The 18,661-nt window shown below is 44.9% G+C and overlaps 1 protein-coding gene across 1 annotated transcript in view; it reads right to left on the bottom strand.

The window, feature by feature from the left end:
• Nucleotides 1-2,152: 2,152 nt before the first annotated feature.
• FXYD6 (FXYD domain containing ion transport regulator 6) overlaps nucleotides 2,153-18,661 on the bottom strand; it is a 35,543-nt gene continuing 19,034 nt past the window's right edge. The window contains exons 2-8 of the mRNA XM_023517319.1: nucleotides 8,062-8,124; nucleotides 7,414-7,452; nucleotides 7,199-7,273; nucleotides 6,566-6,602; nucleotides 5,784-5,833; nucleotides 5,273-5,323; nucleotides 2,153-3,359 (exon numbers count right to left, since the gene is read on the bottom strand). Of these exons, the coding sequence (XP_023373087.1) occupies nucleotides 5,295-5,323; nucleotides 5,784-5,833; nucleotides 6,566-6,602; nucleotides 7,199-7,273; nucleotides 7,414-7,452; nucleotides 8,062-8,119 (288 nt within the window). The 5' untranslated portion in view covers nucleotides 8,120-8,124 and the 3' untranslated portion in view covers nucleotides 2,153-3,359; nucleotides 5,273-5,294. The remainder of the gene's footprint in view (nucleotides 3,360-5,272; nucleotides 5,324-5,783; nucleotides 5,834-6,565; nucleotides 6,603-7,198; nucleotides 7,274-7,413; nucleotides 7,453-8,061; nucleotides 8,125-18,661) is intronic.

Below are 18,661 nucleotides of genomic sequence, written 5' to 3'. Positions count from 1 at the left end.
CGTTAAATCAAATCACAAATATAAGTGTCAGGTGCCTGGAAGTTGAGTGGACAGACTGACACTGCCTTGCCCTCTGGGAATTTCAGATCATTGTGAGTTCCCAACAAGTAGATCTAGGTGAAGTCCTTAGCCCAGCAAGCGCTCAATAAATGTCAATTGCTGGTATTGTTTTTTGTTTTTATTACTGCTATTTTGATGATCAGTTTCTTTGGCTGTTCTTTATGTATCTTGTTTCCAGACCACTTGCTTCCCACGTGAACCGCTTTGGGGCACAGTCTAGCTAGCTGATGTCCTGAAGAGACAGTCATGTTCCAGACATGGTTTTGTGAGCCTCGGCCTTCTCCAGGAGGCCAGGCCACAAGCGATAGAGCACTGTGGACAGCCAGCCTCGGGTCAGTTCCTAGCAGCACCTCCCAGCTGTGTCACTAGGCCTGGTCACTACTGTATGGGAGAAAATCTGTAAAATGGGAACATCTACCTTTGCACAGAATAAAAGTGAGTTACCAGGAGGAAAACTAAGTGGGGGCTTAGGCTTGGGTAACATAGAGATAATCGTTTTACACACAGGCTAGAGATGGTAACGATCACAACTATCACTCCCTGTTATTAAGTTATTATGAGAAAAATCAGAACCTGCCCACTGGACCGCCTTAGCACTTAACTTGAAGTTTAATGCTTTGTGTTTAGTAATGTGTGGGGAAGCTCAATCTTTTGTGTGCCTGGGGCCTCTAAAGGCCTCCTGCTGGCCATGCTTTAAACGTGCCATAGGCCTATGAACACCCTGAAGCCTGAAGAGTTTTCCTGAACGGTGTTCATTACCTTACTTACCAGGTCTAAGCCTGACCAGAGATTTTGTAACCACCATGATCACTGAGTTGATATGTTAAACTTGATCTCAACTATGAAGCTGGAGCCTTTTCAAAGACTGGAGGGACCAAAGTCAGAACCAATGTGCCAGAGGGGGCCAGACAGGGTATGGCTGGACCAGAAGGGCCAATTAGATGCCCTGTCCTTGTGGTTCTAAGACTCAGAACAACGTGCAGAGGCAGATCCTATGAGGATTTTTCTAGAGACCCTAGATGTTCCAGGCATTCTGATAGAACAGGCAGGGGGCTGCACATGGGCAACCTCTGAGCAGAACCTACCCATAGCTATTTGTTTAGCCAACAGTACATCTAAAAAACTGAGTTGGAACGTCTTTGGGAGGACCCTCTCGGTGACTCCAGGCCTCTATGCCCCAGTTATTGTTACTATAGCTGATTCGCAAATGGACATTATCTGCCTGGCCCCTACAGTTTGGAACCCAAGTAAAAAGCATGAAGTATGAATGTAAAGGCAAGAACCAAGTGCGACCAGGTAAGAAAAAGTAAGGGACTCATTCAACCTACAGTCTCACAAAGAGGGGGTATATGATTGAGATTAAGATGTCTCTTGTTTCTAGGCAAGGGCTAGGCTAAAGGTGAGGGCTTTGAACATAACCCACTCATGTGTCTCCTTTTCAAGTTGTTAGGCAGTGCCAGAACTGACCAAAGATGGCCAGGCTCAGTGGCTCACACCTATAATCCTAGCACCTGAAGCAGGTGGATTGCCTGAGCTCATGGGTTCGAGACCAGCCCGAGCAAGAGCCAGACCCTCATCTCTAAAAAAAAAAAAAAAAATAGCAGGGAGTTGTGGCGGGCACCTGTAGTCCCAGCTACTTGGGAGACTGAGGCAAAAGAATCACTTGAGCCCAAGAGTTAGAGGGTGCTATGAGCTATGATGCCAGAGCACTCTACCAAGGGGGACAAAGTGAGACTCTGTCTCAAAAAAAAGAACTGCCCAAAGAACTGTCCAGGCCAGTGACCACTCTGTCAAACCACTGTGACTCCCTTTCTCTTTCCAAGACAATGCAAAATATACAGGTCCTGCTGTGAGACGCAGCTGTCTGCCTCTTGATGGAGGGGGAGGGAGAAGGAAGAGCAGAGGGTCCAAGGTGGAAGAGGGGAGAGGAATGGAGGGAGGAGGTGATTGTAAAAGCCGCTGAAATAACACTTCCCTTCCTCCCTCTGACCCAGGACACACTCCCACTCCGTTTGTCCCTTTAAGTGCCACGGGCCCTACAAATACTCAAGTGCTTTTACAGAAAGGAAAACACCTCAGTGCCCCTAGGAAACAAATGATAGTTTATTCCTTGTTTCTGTTGAGAGGATGGATCACGATACAGAGAACAGCAGCCTGGTCACAGCAGCACGGTGTGGTTAGTTTCCAGGGGAACATGGAGGACAGGAAAGGCAGGATCAGGTTCAAGTTCCCACTCTCATTATGACCTTGGACCTTTCACTGTTCCCTCTGGGGCAGGGCAGGGCTGCAGGGCTGCGGGAGCCCCTAGGTCTCTAACCTCCCTTCTGCACTGCTCTGACCACTGACAGGCAGAGCGATGGATGCAGGGGTGGTCTCTGTGCCTGACCAGGGGTCTCCCATGCCAGCCCCAGCAGAGTGGGAATCCCTCAGCCAGTGTCTGCCAGAGACCAACTTCAGGGACAGGAGTCTGAGTCCAGGTGAGCTGGGCTACAGATTGAAGTCTTGGAACCAGGGAAGGTCAAGGGGGAAGGGTTCCAGAGCCCATGGGGTTATTGCTGAGAAGATATGAAAGGGGAGATTTCCCCAGGGGCAGAGTATTAGCCCTGGGCCCGGAATTCTGGGTGCTCTGCAAAGGGTCAGGGCAGATGGGGACTCCCCAGAGGAAGGCCCTGGGAGGCGAATGAATGACCACAGAAGGGTGCAGCCCGCCTGAGGCAACACGGGGCTCACCTACTCCTTGCTTTTTGTCCCCAATTGCTAAGAGACCTTCAGAACAGACGGGGTCAAATGGAAGCGAGGTTCTTGTAAAAGAAGTGAAGAATGATGTAAACCTTCCCAGGTCCCAAGACCACTGGAGACTCCCGCCCGTGCTCTCACCTTATACTCAACCTTAAACCTGGACAAGGGGCTGGTCTGGCAGTGGGAGCTGATGGAGGGCCACAGCGATCAGGGAGCCAATGGTGACAAGGCTCATCTCCCGCCCAGGGAAGAGAGTCTACAGTTCACTAACACAATTATCATCCATGAACGAGCAGCCACAAAGACCACAGTCGGCAACACACACACACAGAGACACGTCACAGGAGATGGACGGGGCTGTAGGCTGCAGTGGGCGGGGGCAAGTGTTAGTCACATCGTTAAGTTGAAGAATGGTATTAGAGGGCATGGGGCAAGGCCTGGGGGCACACACAAGTTCTTGGCTTCTCCTGGGGAAAGGTCTGTTGCTGAAGTGGCCGGTTTTCTTAAGCATTGACGTTTGCAACTAAAGGTTCAAGCAGCTGCCTTCAGGTTCCGGGAGGCTGAAGAAGGAGAGAATTTAAGTTAAAACAGAACTGTGGCTCCTTTCAGGGAACCTTACCTGCTTCTCTTCCCCCTTGAGCACAGCCCCCTTGGCCACCAAAAATCCTGGGATGACAGCCCTCCTAAGCCCACGTTCCCAGTGAAGCCAGGAGGATAAGGCGGAGGTACAGAGAAAGAAGGCAGAGGGAGGAGGTGGACCTCCAGGGAAGGGCTCTCCCAGGCGGGCTGGGTACTGGCAGACATGAAAGAAAATTATTAGGCCCAGGACACCCCAACAGTTGCTGGCAGTCTTGAAACTTAGGAGAACAGGGCTTTAGAGAAAGACCTAGTTTGAAAAGAAAGAAAAGACATTTCACCTGGAGGCTGCCCCCTTTGAATATCCCCATCCCATTCCCAAAGATGCTCAGCCTGACCTGCCAGCTGAGGAAGAGGACAGAACACCAAGGTCCCAGGAAGGACCCCTGCCTCTTCCACTGGGATCTCCAGCCACCTCACACTGAGGCCATCGCCACCCTCAAAAGCCCTATCCAGAAAAGGGGAGGAAAGAACCCGGCTCTGTCTACCCCAGGGCTGTTAGGAGGATGTAGAAGCCCTCAGGACAGAATCAGGTGCTACACAGGTGCACCATGTTGCTATGATCACAGCAAAAGCTGGTGCATCGGGCACTTTATCAACCAGAAATCTCCTTTAACTTACGATTTAGGATAAAGTTATATACCTGTCTATTAGGACTTATTTGTATGGGGGGAAAAGGCAGGAGTGAGCTGACAAAAGACTGGGTTTTTCCCTTAGATTATTCCAGGACGTGTCATAGAATGAGACAGATAGGACACAGGGAGTAATGGAAATGGCAATGGACAGTCATGAAGACATGAGTTCAAGGTCAAGCCCATCACTAATCATCCATAAGGCTACTCCCTCTGACCCCTTCATCTATGGAGTGGGGCTAAACCCCACCCGTCTTATTTCTGGTGCAAGTTTGTGCGTGTGGTAGCACTTTGAAAACAATAAAGCAGGCCAGGGTTTGGTGGTTCACACCTGTAATCCCAGCACTCTGGAAGGCCAAGGAGTTCAAGACCAGCCTGAGGAAGAGTGAGACCCTGTCTCTACTAAAAATAGAAAACCTGGGCATGGTTTTCTATTAAATGGCTGGTTTTCTATAAATAAAAATAGCTGGGCATGGTGGCAAGTGCCTGTAGTTTGCTACAACCTAGCTGGCCTATAGATGCCAGCTACTTGGGAGGCTGAGGCAAGAGGATCCTTTGAGCCCAACAATTTGAGGTTGCTGTGAGCTATGACCCCAGGGCACCAGAGTGAGACTCTGTCTCAAAAAAACAAAAAACAAAAAACAAGAACAAAACAGTAAAGCACTTACCAGTTACTACTCTCCAATGTCTCTGCCAATGAACAATGGAAATGGATACTAAAAATAGGGCCCCTAAATTGTCGAGAACTGCTAACACTGGTTTGGGGATGGACGTGTCATATGCTACTCATCTTACTTTTGGGTACAGCTGAAAAGTGTCATAATCACATGTTTTAGAAAAAAGTGGCCTAAGGTATTTTCTGAAAGCCATTATCTTATGCTACTTTGATACCAGGAGGATTTCACTAACCCTAATACTCCCACGTGGCAGCTGGGTGGTGCCCTATGAACCTGGCCACTGGGCTTCGTGGAAACCCTATTTCCTGATATTTTACATGTTCATGCAGGGGACACCTTGGGTGTTTCTGGTCCTGGTTGACCTCATTGCCCCATTCAGACTCCTAAAAGGCTTCTCAGAGTGGGATTCAATTAAAAGCTGCAGCCACTGCCCAAGCTGGCCTGATACTTCCCACCTGACTCCCCTGCCCAGACCTTGATGAAGACAGTGACGAGGACAGGGAAAGGTCCAGGCACAGAGCACCTCACCTTCCCACCTGAGGGCTGCACTTCAGTTCTCCGCTTTCTGGGGCTCTGTTGCTGGGAAAAAAAAAAACAGAATAGATTGTAATGAAAAGACCCCTCACCCTCGGGGGCCGGCCCCACTGCAGCCAGGCCTGTGCCTGACTCTGGGGGAACAAAGAAGTGACACACATAGGAATTCGAATCAGGACCCAGGTGGAAATCTCTGCCCTGCGGCATGCTGGATATAGGAACCCGGGCGTGCTCCTTACCCTCTCCGAATGCCCTGGTTGTAAACACATAGGCAGTGATGCCTGTCTCATGGGGCTGTGGGCTCTGTAAGTAACAGCTGTCACCAGTAGCAGCCTTTTTGGTGGAGGGCAGGGACAGAAAGACCCTGGAGAGCCCTCTCCTGGCGCCATAGGAGCAGGCCTGGCTGCTCCAGGAAGGCCCCGGGTACCTGGCAACAGTCCCTCCCTGGGCCACATGAGGGGCCTCTCCCAATGTTCTGTCTGGGCAGGTGGTCAGGGACAGTTACCATTTGCAGTGATGAGGTTCTCCACTGGGGCTTCCTCATCTCCTGGAGCCCTGCAAGAGAAAGAGACAGACACACGGCCCCATCAGGGGTCTCCAGGGCAAACCCAGAGATTATCGCCACTTGCCGTGCCGGGACAGGGCCGCCTGGGATGTCACCTCCAATCCCCTGAGCACCCTCTACAATGGGGTGCATGGGGTGGAGGGAGACATCGGGACTGAAGGGCCAGAATCAGAGGGAATTTACAGGCATGATCTATGTCAGCCCTGAAAAGAACAAAGACCCAGGAAGCAATGCTCTAGGGCCACATGGGGCTTTCATGTGTCCTGCCACAGAATTTGGACAGATTAATGGGATGTGATCTTTAAGGAATCCAAGTGTCTACTCAGCTCAAAGAGCTCCATGAGCAGGTGACAAGTGGGGACAGTGTCACAAGAACTATAGAGAGGACATGGGCCTCAAGGGAAACCAGGAAGCCCTCTGCTTCCCTTCTCCCAAACTCAGCTGATTCAACAGCCTCCAGACAAGGTCCCAGACCCTGCTTGCCCACCCCCACCCCCCCATATACATCAGAAGAGGCGGGATGGGCTAAACTCTCAAAGTCTTGACCTCTCTTTGTCCCAGGCTGCTTGGCAACTTTCAAACTTCTATTCCTACCCCTTCGACATACACATTGTTTCTGGGACAAGAGTCCAGGAGGGTACCTTTTAGGGTCACACACACCAGGGGCCCCTCCCCGTCCCTCTGATTATCCCCCCAGATATCTGCTGCCGTGGGATCCTTACCGGGGCTTCTGATTGAAACTGCACTTGCACCTGCGACCTGAAAGGTAAAGAAACCATCCAAGGTCATGCTCCCAGCGTAAGCTCAAAGTCATGTTCCCAGCTGGGCCATGCAGGGCTGCCCGGAGTGTAAGTGGCACCGCTAGGCCTGGCAGTGCATTGCTCACTTGCACAGCTGTATGCAGCAGCCCTAGGTTGGGGTAGGGGCCTTCTAAAGCAAAGGTAGGCACAGTCTAACAGCTCAGTGTATACCACCTCAATAGAGCAGCAGGCTTGGTGCTGACCAGGCTCCCCTGGGAAAAACAAACGCAGACGCACTCCTCTCGGAGCACACTCAAGCAGCACCTGTCACCTATGTCCTGCCTGGCCTGCCCGTGCCCTATGCATACAGCACTGGAAGGCCACCCGCCCCTTCTTTTCTATGCTTTGTTGTCACGTGGCATTTTCTTTGAATTTGCTTCAGTTTGACTAAACACTTACTATGCTCCCAGCACCATAGTGGCTCCTGAGAATAACAGAAGACAGTCTCCTGCCATTTCCAGCAAAGGGAATGACCGGGCTCTTACACCATCCCCACCTGCCTAGCAGACTCAGTCTTTGCCCTTCTAGAGAGAACACAGGAACAGAAAGACTTACTTAGGATAAGGAGGATCCCAACTGAAAAGAGGACCACAGCAAACACCAATCCACCAATCCTCAGTGTCTGGTAGTCTGGTGAAGGAACCAAGGTGAGAGGTAAGAAGGGCCAGGGCCAGGGCCAGGGCCAGGGCGACAGTGTCTGTCCCTTCCCCAGACAGGCCTGCACTCCCCCGGCCCCTGCACCCAGGCTTGCCACTGTCCCCACTGCTCACCATAATGAAAAGGGTCCATTTCATTCTCCTGCTCAGCTGCTGCAAAAAGAAACCGATGTGGTCAAGAGGAAGAGAGAGCTACACATCCTGGCCCCCAAACATGTGACGTTGCCTCCCAGACCTCAGTGCCCACAAAGGGGACTCCTGAGAAGCAGGGCCCAGGAGTAACTGGCGATAACTGGAGACACAGGGAAGGGTGGGCCTGCCACTTAGAGTCAACCAGAGGGCCTAGCAGAAGTAGGGCACAGAGCCCCATTGAGGTTCTGTGTCAAATTTACTTATTGCTCTCTTTGGTGATTCTTATACCACCCCCCCACCCCCCCAAAGCAGGGTCTACTCTCCTCTTTGACAGGTGGAGAAACTAAGGGAACACGACTTGCATAAGGCCAGAGGTGATACTTATGGTCTAGTGACTGATGTGCAGGTCTGAGTCCCAGGGTCCAGGCCAAAAGTCCATGGGGGGCAATGGGGTTGAAGGGCTTAAAAGGAGACCCTGCTAGACCCTTGTTGGGACAGATGGGCAGGCTGGGTGGGAGTCTGTGAAGAACCTGAGAGCTTCCAAACCCTAATGTCCCAAAGGGCCAGAACCTTCCGCCAGAAAGGGGTGTGAAAGGACTTGTCACAGCCAGGTCCCAGAGGGGTACTTACCACTGGCCAGGACCATGGGGGCCAGCAGGCTGCACAGAAAGATCAGTACCACCTCCATCGTGTCTGAGGACAGAGGGAAAAAGAAAATGATTCTCTGGTTAGGAGGACCTCTGACTCCAACCATCAGCCTGACCAGGGCTGAATGAAACCCCCAGCCCTACTCAGGACCCGCAACTTGGGGAGAGTTCACACAACCTAAGCAGAAGCAGATAAAGACATCCATTGGACTCTGAGAGGAGGCTGTGCTTGCGTTAATTCAATTAACACAATTAAATTAGCACAATTAACAGGCACGGTAACCAGCCCGTGTTGCAGGCCAAGAACTCAAAGCTTAAAGAGGTTAACTAACACTCAGCAGAGTGGGTAGCAGGAGCTACCTCACAAAGTAGCTCTTGCACCAGGCTGTCTCTGGGCTGAAGCCAGATAGTCATAAGGACTTCAGAGGTGATCTCATCTAGGTCCTTCTCTCCAGGCCACCCCATGGGGCCAGCTCTAGTTCATTAAGACATCTGGGACTTCCTTGCCGGTTCCCACAGCCAACCCTTCTTCAGAAATTTCTTGTTGTATCAGATTAAATGCAACAAGTAAGCTAATGCCTACCTTATCTTGCCAGCCTGGTGGGCAGTGAGACTTGTATTTCCTAGACTCTCTAAGATAAACCTGAAAATGCTGACCTCTCTCTCTATGGTGCCTCTCACATCCCACCTCTAAAATGCCCAAGCCAACTCTTCTCAAAGGCTTTTACTTCAGAATCCTCCAGAAAGGTGGTTTGTTTAAACAAAAGGAGTTTGGTCTCTGAGCATCAGAGCCCAGTCTCTCCTTCCCCACAAGATGCTGAGTCCTCTGCTCTGGAGTTCATCAAGTCCTGGCCTCTGGAGTGGGTGGCCCCTGGGTGGGCTATCCAGGCAGAGGCAATGCCAGGTGGTCCTACCCACAGGTGTTTTCAACGGTATCACACATCCCTCACTCCCGAGCTTAAAGGAGTGTGGTAAAGGGCCGTGAGAAGGCAGAGGAAACAGAGCCAGGCAAGCCCAAGGCTGTTTGCTCTTGTCCATGTGTGATGAGAATGGCAGTGGTCCATACCCTGAACATTTGTCTAGTGGCCAGGACCATGATTGCTCTGAACATGGTCACCCTGTACTTTCCCTGGGTCTAGAGAGAGCTGCCCTAGCTGCACTTCACCTCTCGGCCACCAGGGATCAGAACGACTACATCCAGAGCCCTGCCAAGGCCCAGGCCTGGAACTCCAGTAAGACAATTCTAAAAGTCTTTCTCAAAGGGCAGAATTTGCTTTTAATGCTATCTCATTTCATATTTGTATTTCTTCTAAAGTTGACATTATATTTCATATGTATAAAAATATATGTAGCACACATGTATAATAAAGCACAGTAATAACAGAAACACTCATCAACAAGTAACTTAGGAACTAGGGCTTTACAAACACTGCAGCATTTACCTACTGTGTTTCCCCCAAAATAAGACACTGTCTTACATTTATTTTTTCTTAAGAAGATACACTAGGGCTTATTTTCAGGGGATGTCTTCCTCTCTACACTGAAATGCATGGCGTGGCTATGCAGACATGCTGTATAGCCACGCCCATCACTAGGTCTTATTATAGGGGTAGGGCTTATATTTAACCCATGCATAGAAATCCTGCTAGGGCTTATTTGGGGGGTAGGTCTTATTTTCGGGGAAACAAGGTATATTTTTCTCCAACTCATACCTCTGGCTCTCCCCCAGAGGTCATCAGTATCCTGAATATATGTATTTTTAATCATTCCTTTGATCTTTTTTTTTTTAAGTTGCTAATCAGACAGGTATAAACTTTCGGTTACGCAAGTATAAAATTTCAGTTATGCAAGATGAGTCCGTTCTAGAGAGCAGCTATACAACACTGTACCCAGAGTTAACATTACTGTATTAGACACCTACAAATATGTCAAAAGGGCAGATTTCATGTTAAGTGTTCTTGTCACAATAAGATAAAACTCACCATCCATGAAATGTACCATTTTAGAGCATACAATTCAGTGGCTTTTTAGTATATTCACAAGGTTGTACAACTATCATCACCATCTAGTTCCAGAAATTGTCATCATCCCCCAAAGAAACCCTGTACTCATTAGAAATCACTCTCCATTCACTGCCCCTCCCCCAGACTCTGACAACCATTACTCTACTTTTTGTCTCAGTGGGTTAGCCCACTCTCCCCATTTCATATAAATGGAATCATAACATATGTGAACTTTAATGTCTGCCTTTCAACGTAGCATAAGGTTTTCAAGGTTCATTTATGATATACCACATATTACTAGTATTTTACTCCTTTTTGTGGCTCGATAATATTCCACTATACAGATATCTTGTTCTTCCTTTTCAAAATACATTTAACATATGTATATAAATAATCCACTGTTTAATGTAGCTTTTTTGAGCTTTATAATTTAATTATATCATGTTGTGCAGAGTCTTCTAGGACTTGCTTTTTTGTTGAATAGTATGCTTCTGAGATTCACTATATTGAATATAGTTAATGAATTAACTATAGTTCATTCATTTTCCATATAATATTCCATGGTGCTAGTAAATTATCATGTATTAATCCATACATGGTTCCTTCCATTGGTTTTTTCCTCCCAATTTTGTGTTATTATGACTAGTGGAGTTGTAAATTTTGGTATGTTTCCCAGGGCATGCATGCAAGAATTCCAAGGTCACTGTTTTTCAATTCTTTTGACCACCACTCTCACAGGAAATGTATTTTACATTGCAGCCCAGTACAAACACATACATATTCATGTACACCAGAAACAACATTATAAAACTATGAATAAGGTACTCTATTTTCTATTCTACATTATTTCCTTTAAAAAAAAAAATGAGTAGGCTCCTGAATGAGTCACATTCTGCAGTTTGAATAATGTTCTAGAGACAAGCCTAGGAGTAAAGCAGTTCTTTGGGTTGTATGGTATGCAAATTGTCAGCCTGTACACAATAATTGGTTTTCCAAATTGGCCCTCGCCATTAGAATATCCAGCTATATGTGACTGTCTTCATTAACTCTACATCCTGTCAGTACTTGATACTGTCAAATATCTTAATTTTCACCAATCTTGAGGCACAAAATAGTCTTAATATGATTATTTTGTAATGGAGTTGGGCTTCTTTGTTTTTGTCATTCTTGTTTCTGCATTAATATGTGTTTTTCATGTCTTTTGCCCATTTTTCCAATGGGTTGAACTTACCGTTATTATTAATTTCTTATTCTGGATACTATATCTTTGTCATTAGGTGTGTAAATATCTCTTTCCAATTCATGGCCTGTCATTTCACTTTCTAAAATTGTCAATTGATAAGCATTTTTTTAATTCTAACATAATCGAGTGCAATGACTTTTGTGTCTTAAGATATTCTGTCTTACCCTGAAGTCAGAAAGATTTTTTTTCTAAAAATATAAAGCTTTATCTTTTACTGTTAGATCTTTTTTCCATCCAGAATTGATGTTTGTGTCAGGCCTGAGGTAGGAATCCAAGTTTTACTTTTTAACGTCCTGATAACCAGTTGTCCTGGCCCCAGCTGCTGACTGCCCCCCAGCCCTGCCCCACAATGTGCTGTGCCACTTTAGTCTATATCTGGTTTATCCTTATGTGTGTCTGTTTCTAGGCTTTTAATATACTTGCATTAAAATCACAGAGTCTCAATTACTACAATTTTATGATAATCTCATGTGGTGCAAACTCCCATCTTCTTTTAGGAAAGTCTTCACTATTCTTTTTTTGTTTTGTTTTGTTTTGTTTTTCTTTTGCTCTCGTATATAAATTTTAGAATCAGCTTGTCAAATTCACATAAAACAGTCAGGATTTTTTATGAAAACTGCAATAGATCTATCTATAGAACAGCTTGGGGAGAACTGACATATTTCTGATCTTGAGTCTCCTATCTATAAATAAATCTTTTCATTTGTTTAGGTTCTTTTCAGTAAAGCTTCATAAATGCTCTAATATAGGTCTTGGACATCTTCTGTCAGATTTATTCCTAAATACCTCATCATTTTTATTGCTATTTTAAATATGACCATGTGTTTTCTAAGTTTTGCTATACAGAAAAAAGCAATTGATCTTAAATAATCTTGTTAATTCTCTTATTATTTCTAATAATGTACCTATTGATGCCTTTGGGTTTTCTCTGTTGACATATGATCTATAAATGATACATTGTTGTTTTTTTCCAGTTTTCACACTATTTCTTTCTTGTCTTCATGCCCAAGCTAGGAATTCCAGTAAAATGCAGAATAGAACCAATGATGAGAACACACCATGCATATATGACATGCAAAGCCTTATTACTGATTTTAAAGAGGGTTTTATATTAATTATGAATGAATTTTTGTTTGACATTAATTACGAATGAATTTTCTATACCTATGGTTTTTTCCTTTATTCTATCAATGAAGTAAATTATATGTATAGATTATCAGATGTTAAATCATCCTTGAATTTCTGGGATGAAAACAATATCTTTTTAATAAACACATGGATTTGGTTTGCCAGTACAGTAGAACTGTAAGCTGACCACCCAAGGCCCTTAACAAATTGATCAACATACAGAGGTGGTCAACATAAGGAACCAGGCCTAGTGTACCAATACATACATGTGGTATATGTCTGGTCTATGAAAATTAGGTCAACTTTAGGAGGTCGTCTATGTAGGGAGGGAGTCAACTATGGAGGCTGAACTGTATTTTGTTTAGGATTTTTGCACCTAGGAGATAGAGCTGCAATTTTTATTTTATTATATTGGCCATGTCTGGTATGGTAGTTTTGGCCTCACAGAACAAGTACTTGCTCTCTTGCTATTCCCTGAAAGAGTCTGCAAAAGATTAGAATAATCTGATCTTGGAATGTGTGGTAGAACTAAACTGTAAAATCATCTGGGCTTTTTAGTTTCGTAGTAGGAAGATTTTAAATTGCTCATTCAATTAATTAATAGTTATGGCATTTTCCAGATATCTATTTGTCCTTTAATACATTTAGTGAGTTATAATTTTATAGGACTTTGCCTTCTCATGCTTTCAAATTTATTGGTATAAAGTAGTTCATAGTATTTTCTTATTGTCATTTTAATTTCTGTTGGGTCTGTAGTTATGTCCATTTTTTTCATTGCTAACATTACTTTTGACAGCTCTTTTCTACCTGATCAGTCTCACCAGAAGCTTACCTATTTTATTAGTTTTACCAAAGAAACAACTCTTGGTTTTGTTGACTTTCTCTATTGTCTGTTTTAAATTTCTTTTTAATTCTGCCCTTATATATTCTTTGGGTTTATTCTATGGTTCTTTTCCTCATGTTTGTCTTCTTATGTTTTTATTAGTTCTTATTAATGAACTAGCTACCAGTTCATTAATATTTAGCTTTTGTTCTCTAATGCAAGCATTTAAGACTAAAGTTCTAAGTCCTACTTTTACTCCATCATAGAAGCCCTGAAGTGTGGTTTTTGATTATTCTTTAGTTCTTATGACTTTAAGTTTCCATTATAATTTCTTACCTTACCTATGCATTATTAAGAAGTGCATTTTTTAAATGTCCAAGTGTATAGTGATTTTTAATTTGCTTTTGTTATTGACTTCTAACTTAAGTGCATCATGGTTAGAGAACATGGTCTGGATGATATACAGATGCTTTGAAATGTATTTAGATTCATTTTATGACCTAGTATGTGGTCAGTTACGAAAAAATTACATTCCACGTACGCTTAGAAGATTGTAAATTCCTTCAATGTTGGGAAGAAAATTCTATATGCCATTAAATTATATTATTTATGGTATTGTTTAAATTTCTGTATTTTTTCAGTTTTTTTGACTGATTAAAATCGGCACTTTAAAACCTATCACTGTGAGAAAGGAATTATAAATTTATCCTTGTGTTCTTTACAATATTTGAACAGAAAGTTTAAAATTGTTATAACACGTTGTCCTTTCAGTTGCATCTTTTAGGATTGTTTAGCAATCTTTTCTGTCTTAAATTCTACCTTACCTTCTACCATTTTGGGTCTTTATGTGTTGTGTTTATCTTATAAACAGCAAAGAGCCAGATTTTTGAAAAAAAAAATTCAACCTAATAGTTTCTATTAATTGTCGCCATGTACTGTGTTTAATTTACTCCATTTATTGTGACTATGAACATATTCGGTCTGATCCTGACATCTGTTTCCCCCTGCTTTTCTTGTACTTATTTCTTTCTGTTGTCTTATTTATTTACAAAACTAAGTCTCACTCTGTTGCCCTGGGAAGAGTGCTGTGACATCATAGCTCACAGCAACCTCAAACTCTTGGGCTTAAGTGATCCTGTTGCCTTAGCCTTCCAAGTAGCTGGGACTACAGGTGCCCATCACAATGCCTGGCTATTTTTTTTAAGAGCCAGAGTCTCACTCTTGCTCAAGCTGATCTTGAGCTCAGGCAGATCTTGAACTCAAGCAATCCCCCTGCCTCAGTCTCCCAGAGTGCTAAGATTACAGGTGTGAGCCATTGCACCTGGCCTATCTTGCCTTTTTAAATAATTGACTATTTTTTTTCTTATTCCCTTTCTCCATCTACTGGTTTAAAGCTATTATACAAGCTATCCCTAAATGTTTAGCAGTTATCTTTAGAATTTTACCAAGTGTATTCAACTTAACAATGGCTGAAAAAGGTTAAAGTTAATAACTCTAATGGTTATTAGGCACAATACTTTCCTTGAAAATATAAAAATACAAATAAATCCCTCCCTTCCTGGTATAGATGCTATTATTGTACAGTATTTCAGTCCTGTCTTTTTATTAATGCTGTACCAATAGATACTAGTATTTGTACGTTACAGAAACCATGTGTGTTTAGATTTACCCAGGTATATAATGACCCTTAATATTCAGATCCTTGTATAGTCCCCTCCCACACTGCATTAGGGTTAGTCTGTGTGACCAAACAAAACATGTCAGAAGTAACCTATGTCACATCCAATATTATGTTATGGAAGGCACCATAGCTTTCTTCTCTCTCTGTCTCTGCTTGTCCTGGCTTAAGCTAGCTGTCATGTCTTTGAGATATTCAGGCATCCCTGTGGAGAGGCCCATGTGTCAAAGAATGGATGGCCTCAGTCCAAAAGCCTGCTAGGAAGTAAGGTCTGCTATGAACCCATGTAAGTGAGCTTGGAAGCTGATCCTCTAGCCTTCCCGTGATTGCCACCTGGCTGACAGTTTGACTGCAGCCACCTCAAAGTCCCTGAGCCAGAACCACTCAGCTAAGTTTTTCCCTGATTCCTTAGCCTCAGAAATCATGTGAAATAACAAAGGTTTGTTGTGTTAAGCCACTGAGTATGGGGGGCAATTTGTTATGCAGTAATTGTAATTAATTAGAACATATTTTTACTAACTGATTAGTTCACCATTTTGAATCTCAGCCATCCTATAGCCCTTCTCTTTATTCCTAAACATCTTTTAGAGTTTCCTTTAGTGAAGATCTATTGTTTATACACTCTGTTTTTGTTTATCCAGAAATGTTTTCATTTCACCTTTGGGGTGACAGACTCCAGGGTGGCCCCCAATAATTCCAACCTTCCAGCACAATCTCTTGCTGCAACCTGCTTCTCACCAATAGAAGCCAGCAAAGGTGATGGAACATCACCTAGTTGATGGTGTTAGGTTACATAAGACCCAATCTGGGCAGATAGAGCTAGAGAAACAATGTCCTTGCTAGTTTGAAAAAGCAAACTGTCATATTGTGGGAGGGCCTATGGACAGGAGCACAGGCCAAGGGACTGTGATTAGCACCTAGCGGCTGACAGCAGCCCCAGGCCAATCAATTGCCAGCAAAAAGATGGGGCCTCAGTCCTTCTGCCACAAGCGAATGAATTCTGCCAGCAATCCGAGAGAATCTGGAAGTAGATCTTTCCCCAGGCAGTTCTCTTATCAGACCACAATCCCAGCCCAGTGTTATCTAGACTCCAGCTTGGTGTGATTCTGAAGCAAAGAACTCAGATAAGCCATACCAGACATGTGATCTAAAGATGTCATATAAACTACCAAACGCATGCTGCTTTAAGCCTCTACCATGAGGCAGAGACTGCGCGCACCAGGAGTCCCGAAGAACAGGGAGAGGGGGCGCAGGGCATACAACAGGGAACCTGGGAAGTTTCTATGGAGGAGTCAACATTTCCTGTTGCACTTTGAGAGCAGGATAGAATTTTGATAGACAGACAAGGAGAGAAAAAAAGAAGGGGCATTCTGTTGAGGAAACAGCATCAAGGCAGTGAGCAGGAAATGGAAAGTAGGAATGACAAATAGTATTTATTCAGTTCAAGTTCAATTCCAGTTGACCGTCAAAGCACTTCATTTAAGAGTGGCTGCCTCAAGTGGCTTCCCCAGAGCGATTCTGAATGAGGTTCAACCGGAGAGAGGGCCTTCACCCATTGGTAATATCTGCATAGCACAGAAGGGTGCCTGACAGCAATCTATCCAGTATTTGCAAACCTTCCAAACTGGTGAAGAATCCAGTTTGAGTAACACATGATAGGGTAGGTGGTGAGAATTCAGATAAGGTGGCTACAATCAGACTGTGGAGGGCCTTGAATGCCAAGCTAAAGAGTTAAGACTTGTCTTTGTATTCTAAAGAAAACATTTCTGATCAAGTTACAGTGTGCAGGAAGAAATTCTATTACAGATTTGAAAAGCGACCAATTCTCTACTCCTTCAAGCTGCTGCCCTGGCCTGGGCTACCCTAGGCACACCTCAGCACAGGCCTCCTCAGGATGCCTCTTGGCCCCTAAACCCATTTTTAAAAATCTCATCAGTGGTTCCACTGGCGCTGGCCCTGAGTCAAGTGGCCCAGTGCATACACAGGGCCTTTGAAGGGACACAGAATGCCTTTGTCTCACTGCTGTTTCAAGAAACTCTATCTCAGCCTCCCTTCTTGCCTCATGCCACCCCTTCGTGTCCCCCACCCTCCTGGTTATCACACGTTCCATTCTTCCTCTGTCCGGGGAGGAAGCTGGGCTGCCCGGGACTGGCTGGGATGGAGGGAGTAATAAATCTGGTGGGAGTAATAAATCTCATTTCCAGGCCACAGAGTCTAGGGAGCAGATGGAAGGGGAGGGAGGAGTCTTTGGGGGAGGAAGAAACAAGGCCGAATTGGGGGGTGGGGGGTGTGGGATCATTACACCAGCGAGCCTCCAGGTACAAGTTGGGCCCTGGACCCACCCCTGCCTGGAGGCCTGAGGACTTGGCTCGCTGGCACAGGGCGCCTGAGAAATCATCCCTGATGGACTAGGGGACCCCTGAACCCTCTTACCCTCCTGCTCCCACCTCTTTATCATCTGGACCATTCTTCCCTTCTGGAAAAGAAGACCAATCACATTTTGCTTCCTTTATAGTTTTTTATGAGAAAAAATTTAGTTTCCGCTCACTCCTCTACTTTCCATGCTCTCCTGTGTCTCTCGATTAGTAAACAGCTGGTGTTTCTGGCGGCAGCAGCACTTCTGAGTTGACTTTCCTCTCGGATCATCCTGCCGTTTGCGCATGTGCTCTCTACGTGTGCGGGAGAAAGCGATCTGAAGTTTCTCGGGCAATTATCTTTCCAAACTGAGTCACATAATTTCGCTTAATGACTAGCTAAAAACTGCTCAGAAAGAGAAGCCACTAGTTGATGATGTAGCAACATGCTGTATTATTTTTGCTTCCACGCAGCAGCGAGGTAGATCAGAATACCCACTTGCTACTGTGAAAATAACTCAGAAACAACCTCCCTGGAAAACGCAGAGGCTCCAAATTACAATGAAACTTCATTATCTCACCCTCATCGCTCCCTCCTCCAGCTCCCAAAGCTCTCCGGCCAAGCCTTGCGCACTACCTGCCAGCCTTCCCGTGGACTCAGCCCACGGAAGACAAGCTCCAGGGCAGTGATTTGCAGCTGGTGGGTGCTGAAACTTTTAAAGTTCATTAATTAAATTATTTTCGAAAGTTTACAGCGCAGTGTTTTTTCACTCTTTTTTTTTTTTTTTTGGATCAACATAATTTAAGTACGCAGTGGAAATTTAACTATAGGTTCAAGTGTGCCATGAGATAAAAACGGTTGTTAAACACTGCTCTAGGGGATTGCCATGACCCGGGTCCTAGCAGGATGCCTCTAAGAAAGATGAGGCCTCATTTCAGACTTATTGGAAGAGACCCTTTTAGAGAAACAGAATGTCTGGCCCCCACTGTTTAGGCTAACAGGTTACCCTAGCCCTATTACTGCATGCCAGGGAAAATGATTTAGCCTATGACGTATCCAGATACGATAAAAGAAGACTCACCTGTGAATAAATTGGGTACAACCAAGCCATGAGGCTAGAGGGATTGAGATGAAGTCTCCTACTTTTTATTTGAGAAGAATGAGGCCCCCAAAGAGAAGACGGACCTATAGACCTACCATTTGACCCTGCAATTCCTTTGTTGGGTATATTCCCAGATGACCAAAAATCGCATTACAACAAAGACAGTTGTATCAGAATGTTTATTGCAGCCCAATTCATAATTGCCAGGTCATGGAAGAAGCCCAAGTGCCCATCGATCCACGAATGGATCA

The sequence above is a fragment of the Otolemur garnettii genome, unplaced genomic scaffold, assembly GCF_000181295.1.
Source record: "Otolemur garnettii isolate 467f Iridium unplaced genomic scaffold, OtoGar3 scaffold00108, whole genome shotgun sequence".
NCBI classification, from domain to species: Eukaryota; Metazoa; Chordata; class Mammalia; order Primates; family Galagidae; genus Otolemur; species Otolemur garnettii.
This window is presented reverse-complemented; position numbering and strand designations above follow the sequence as displayed.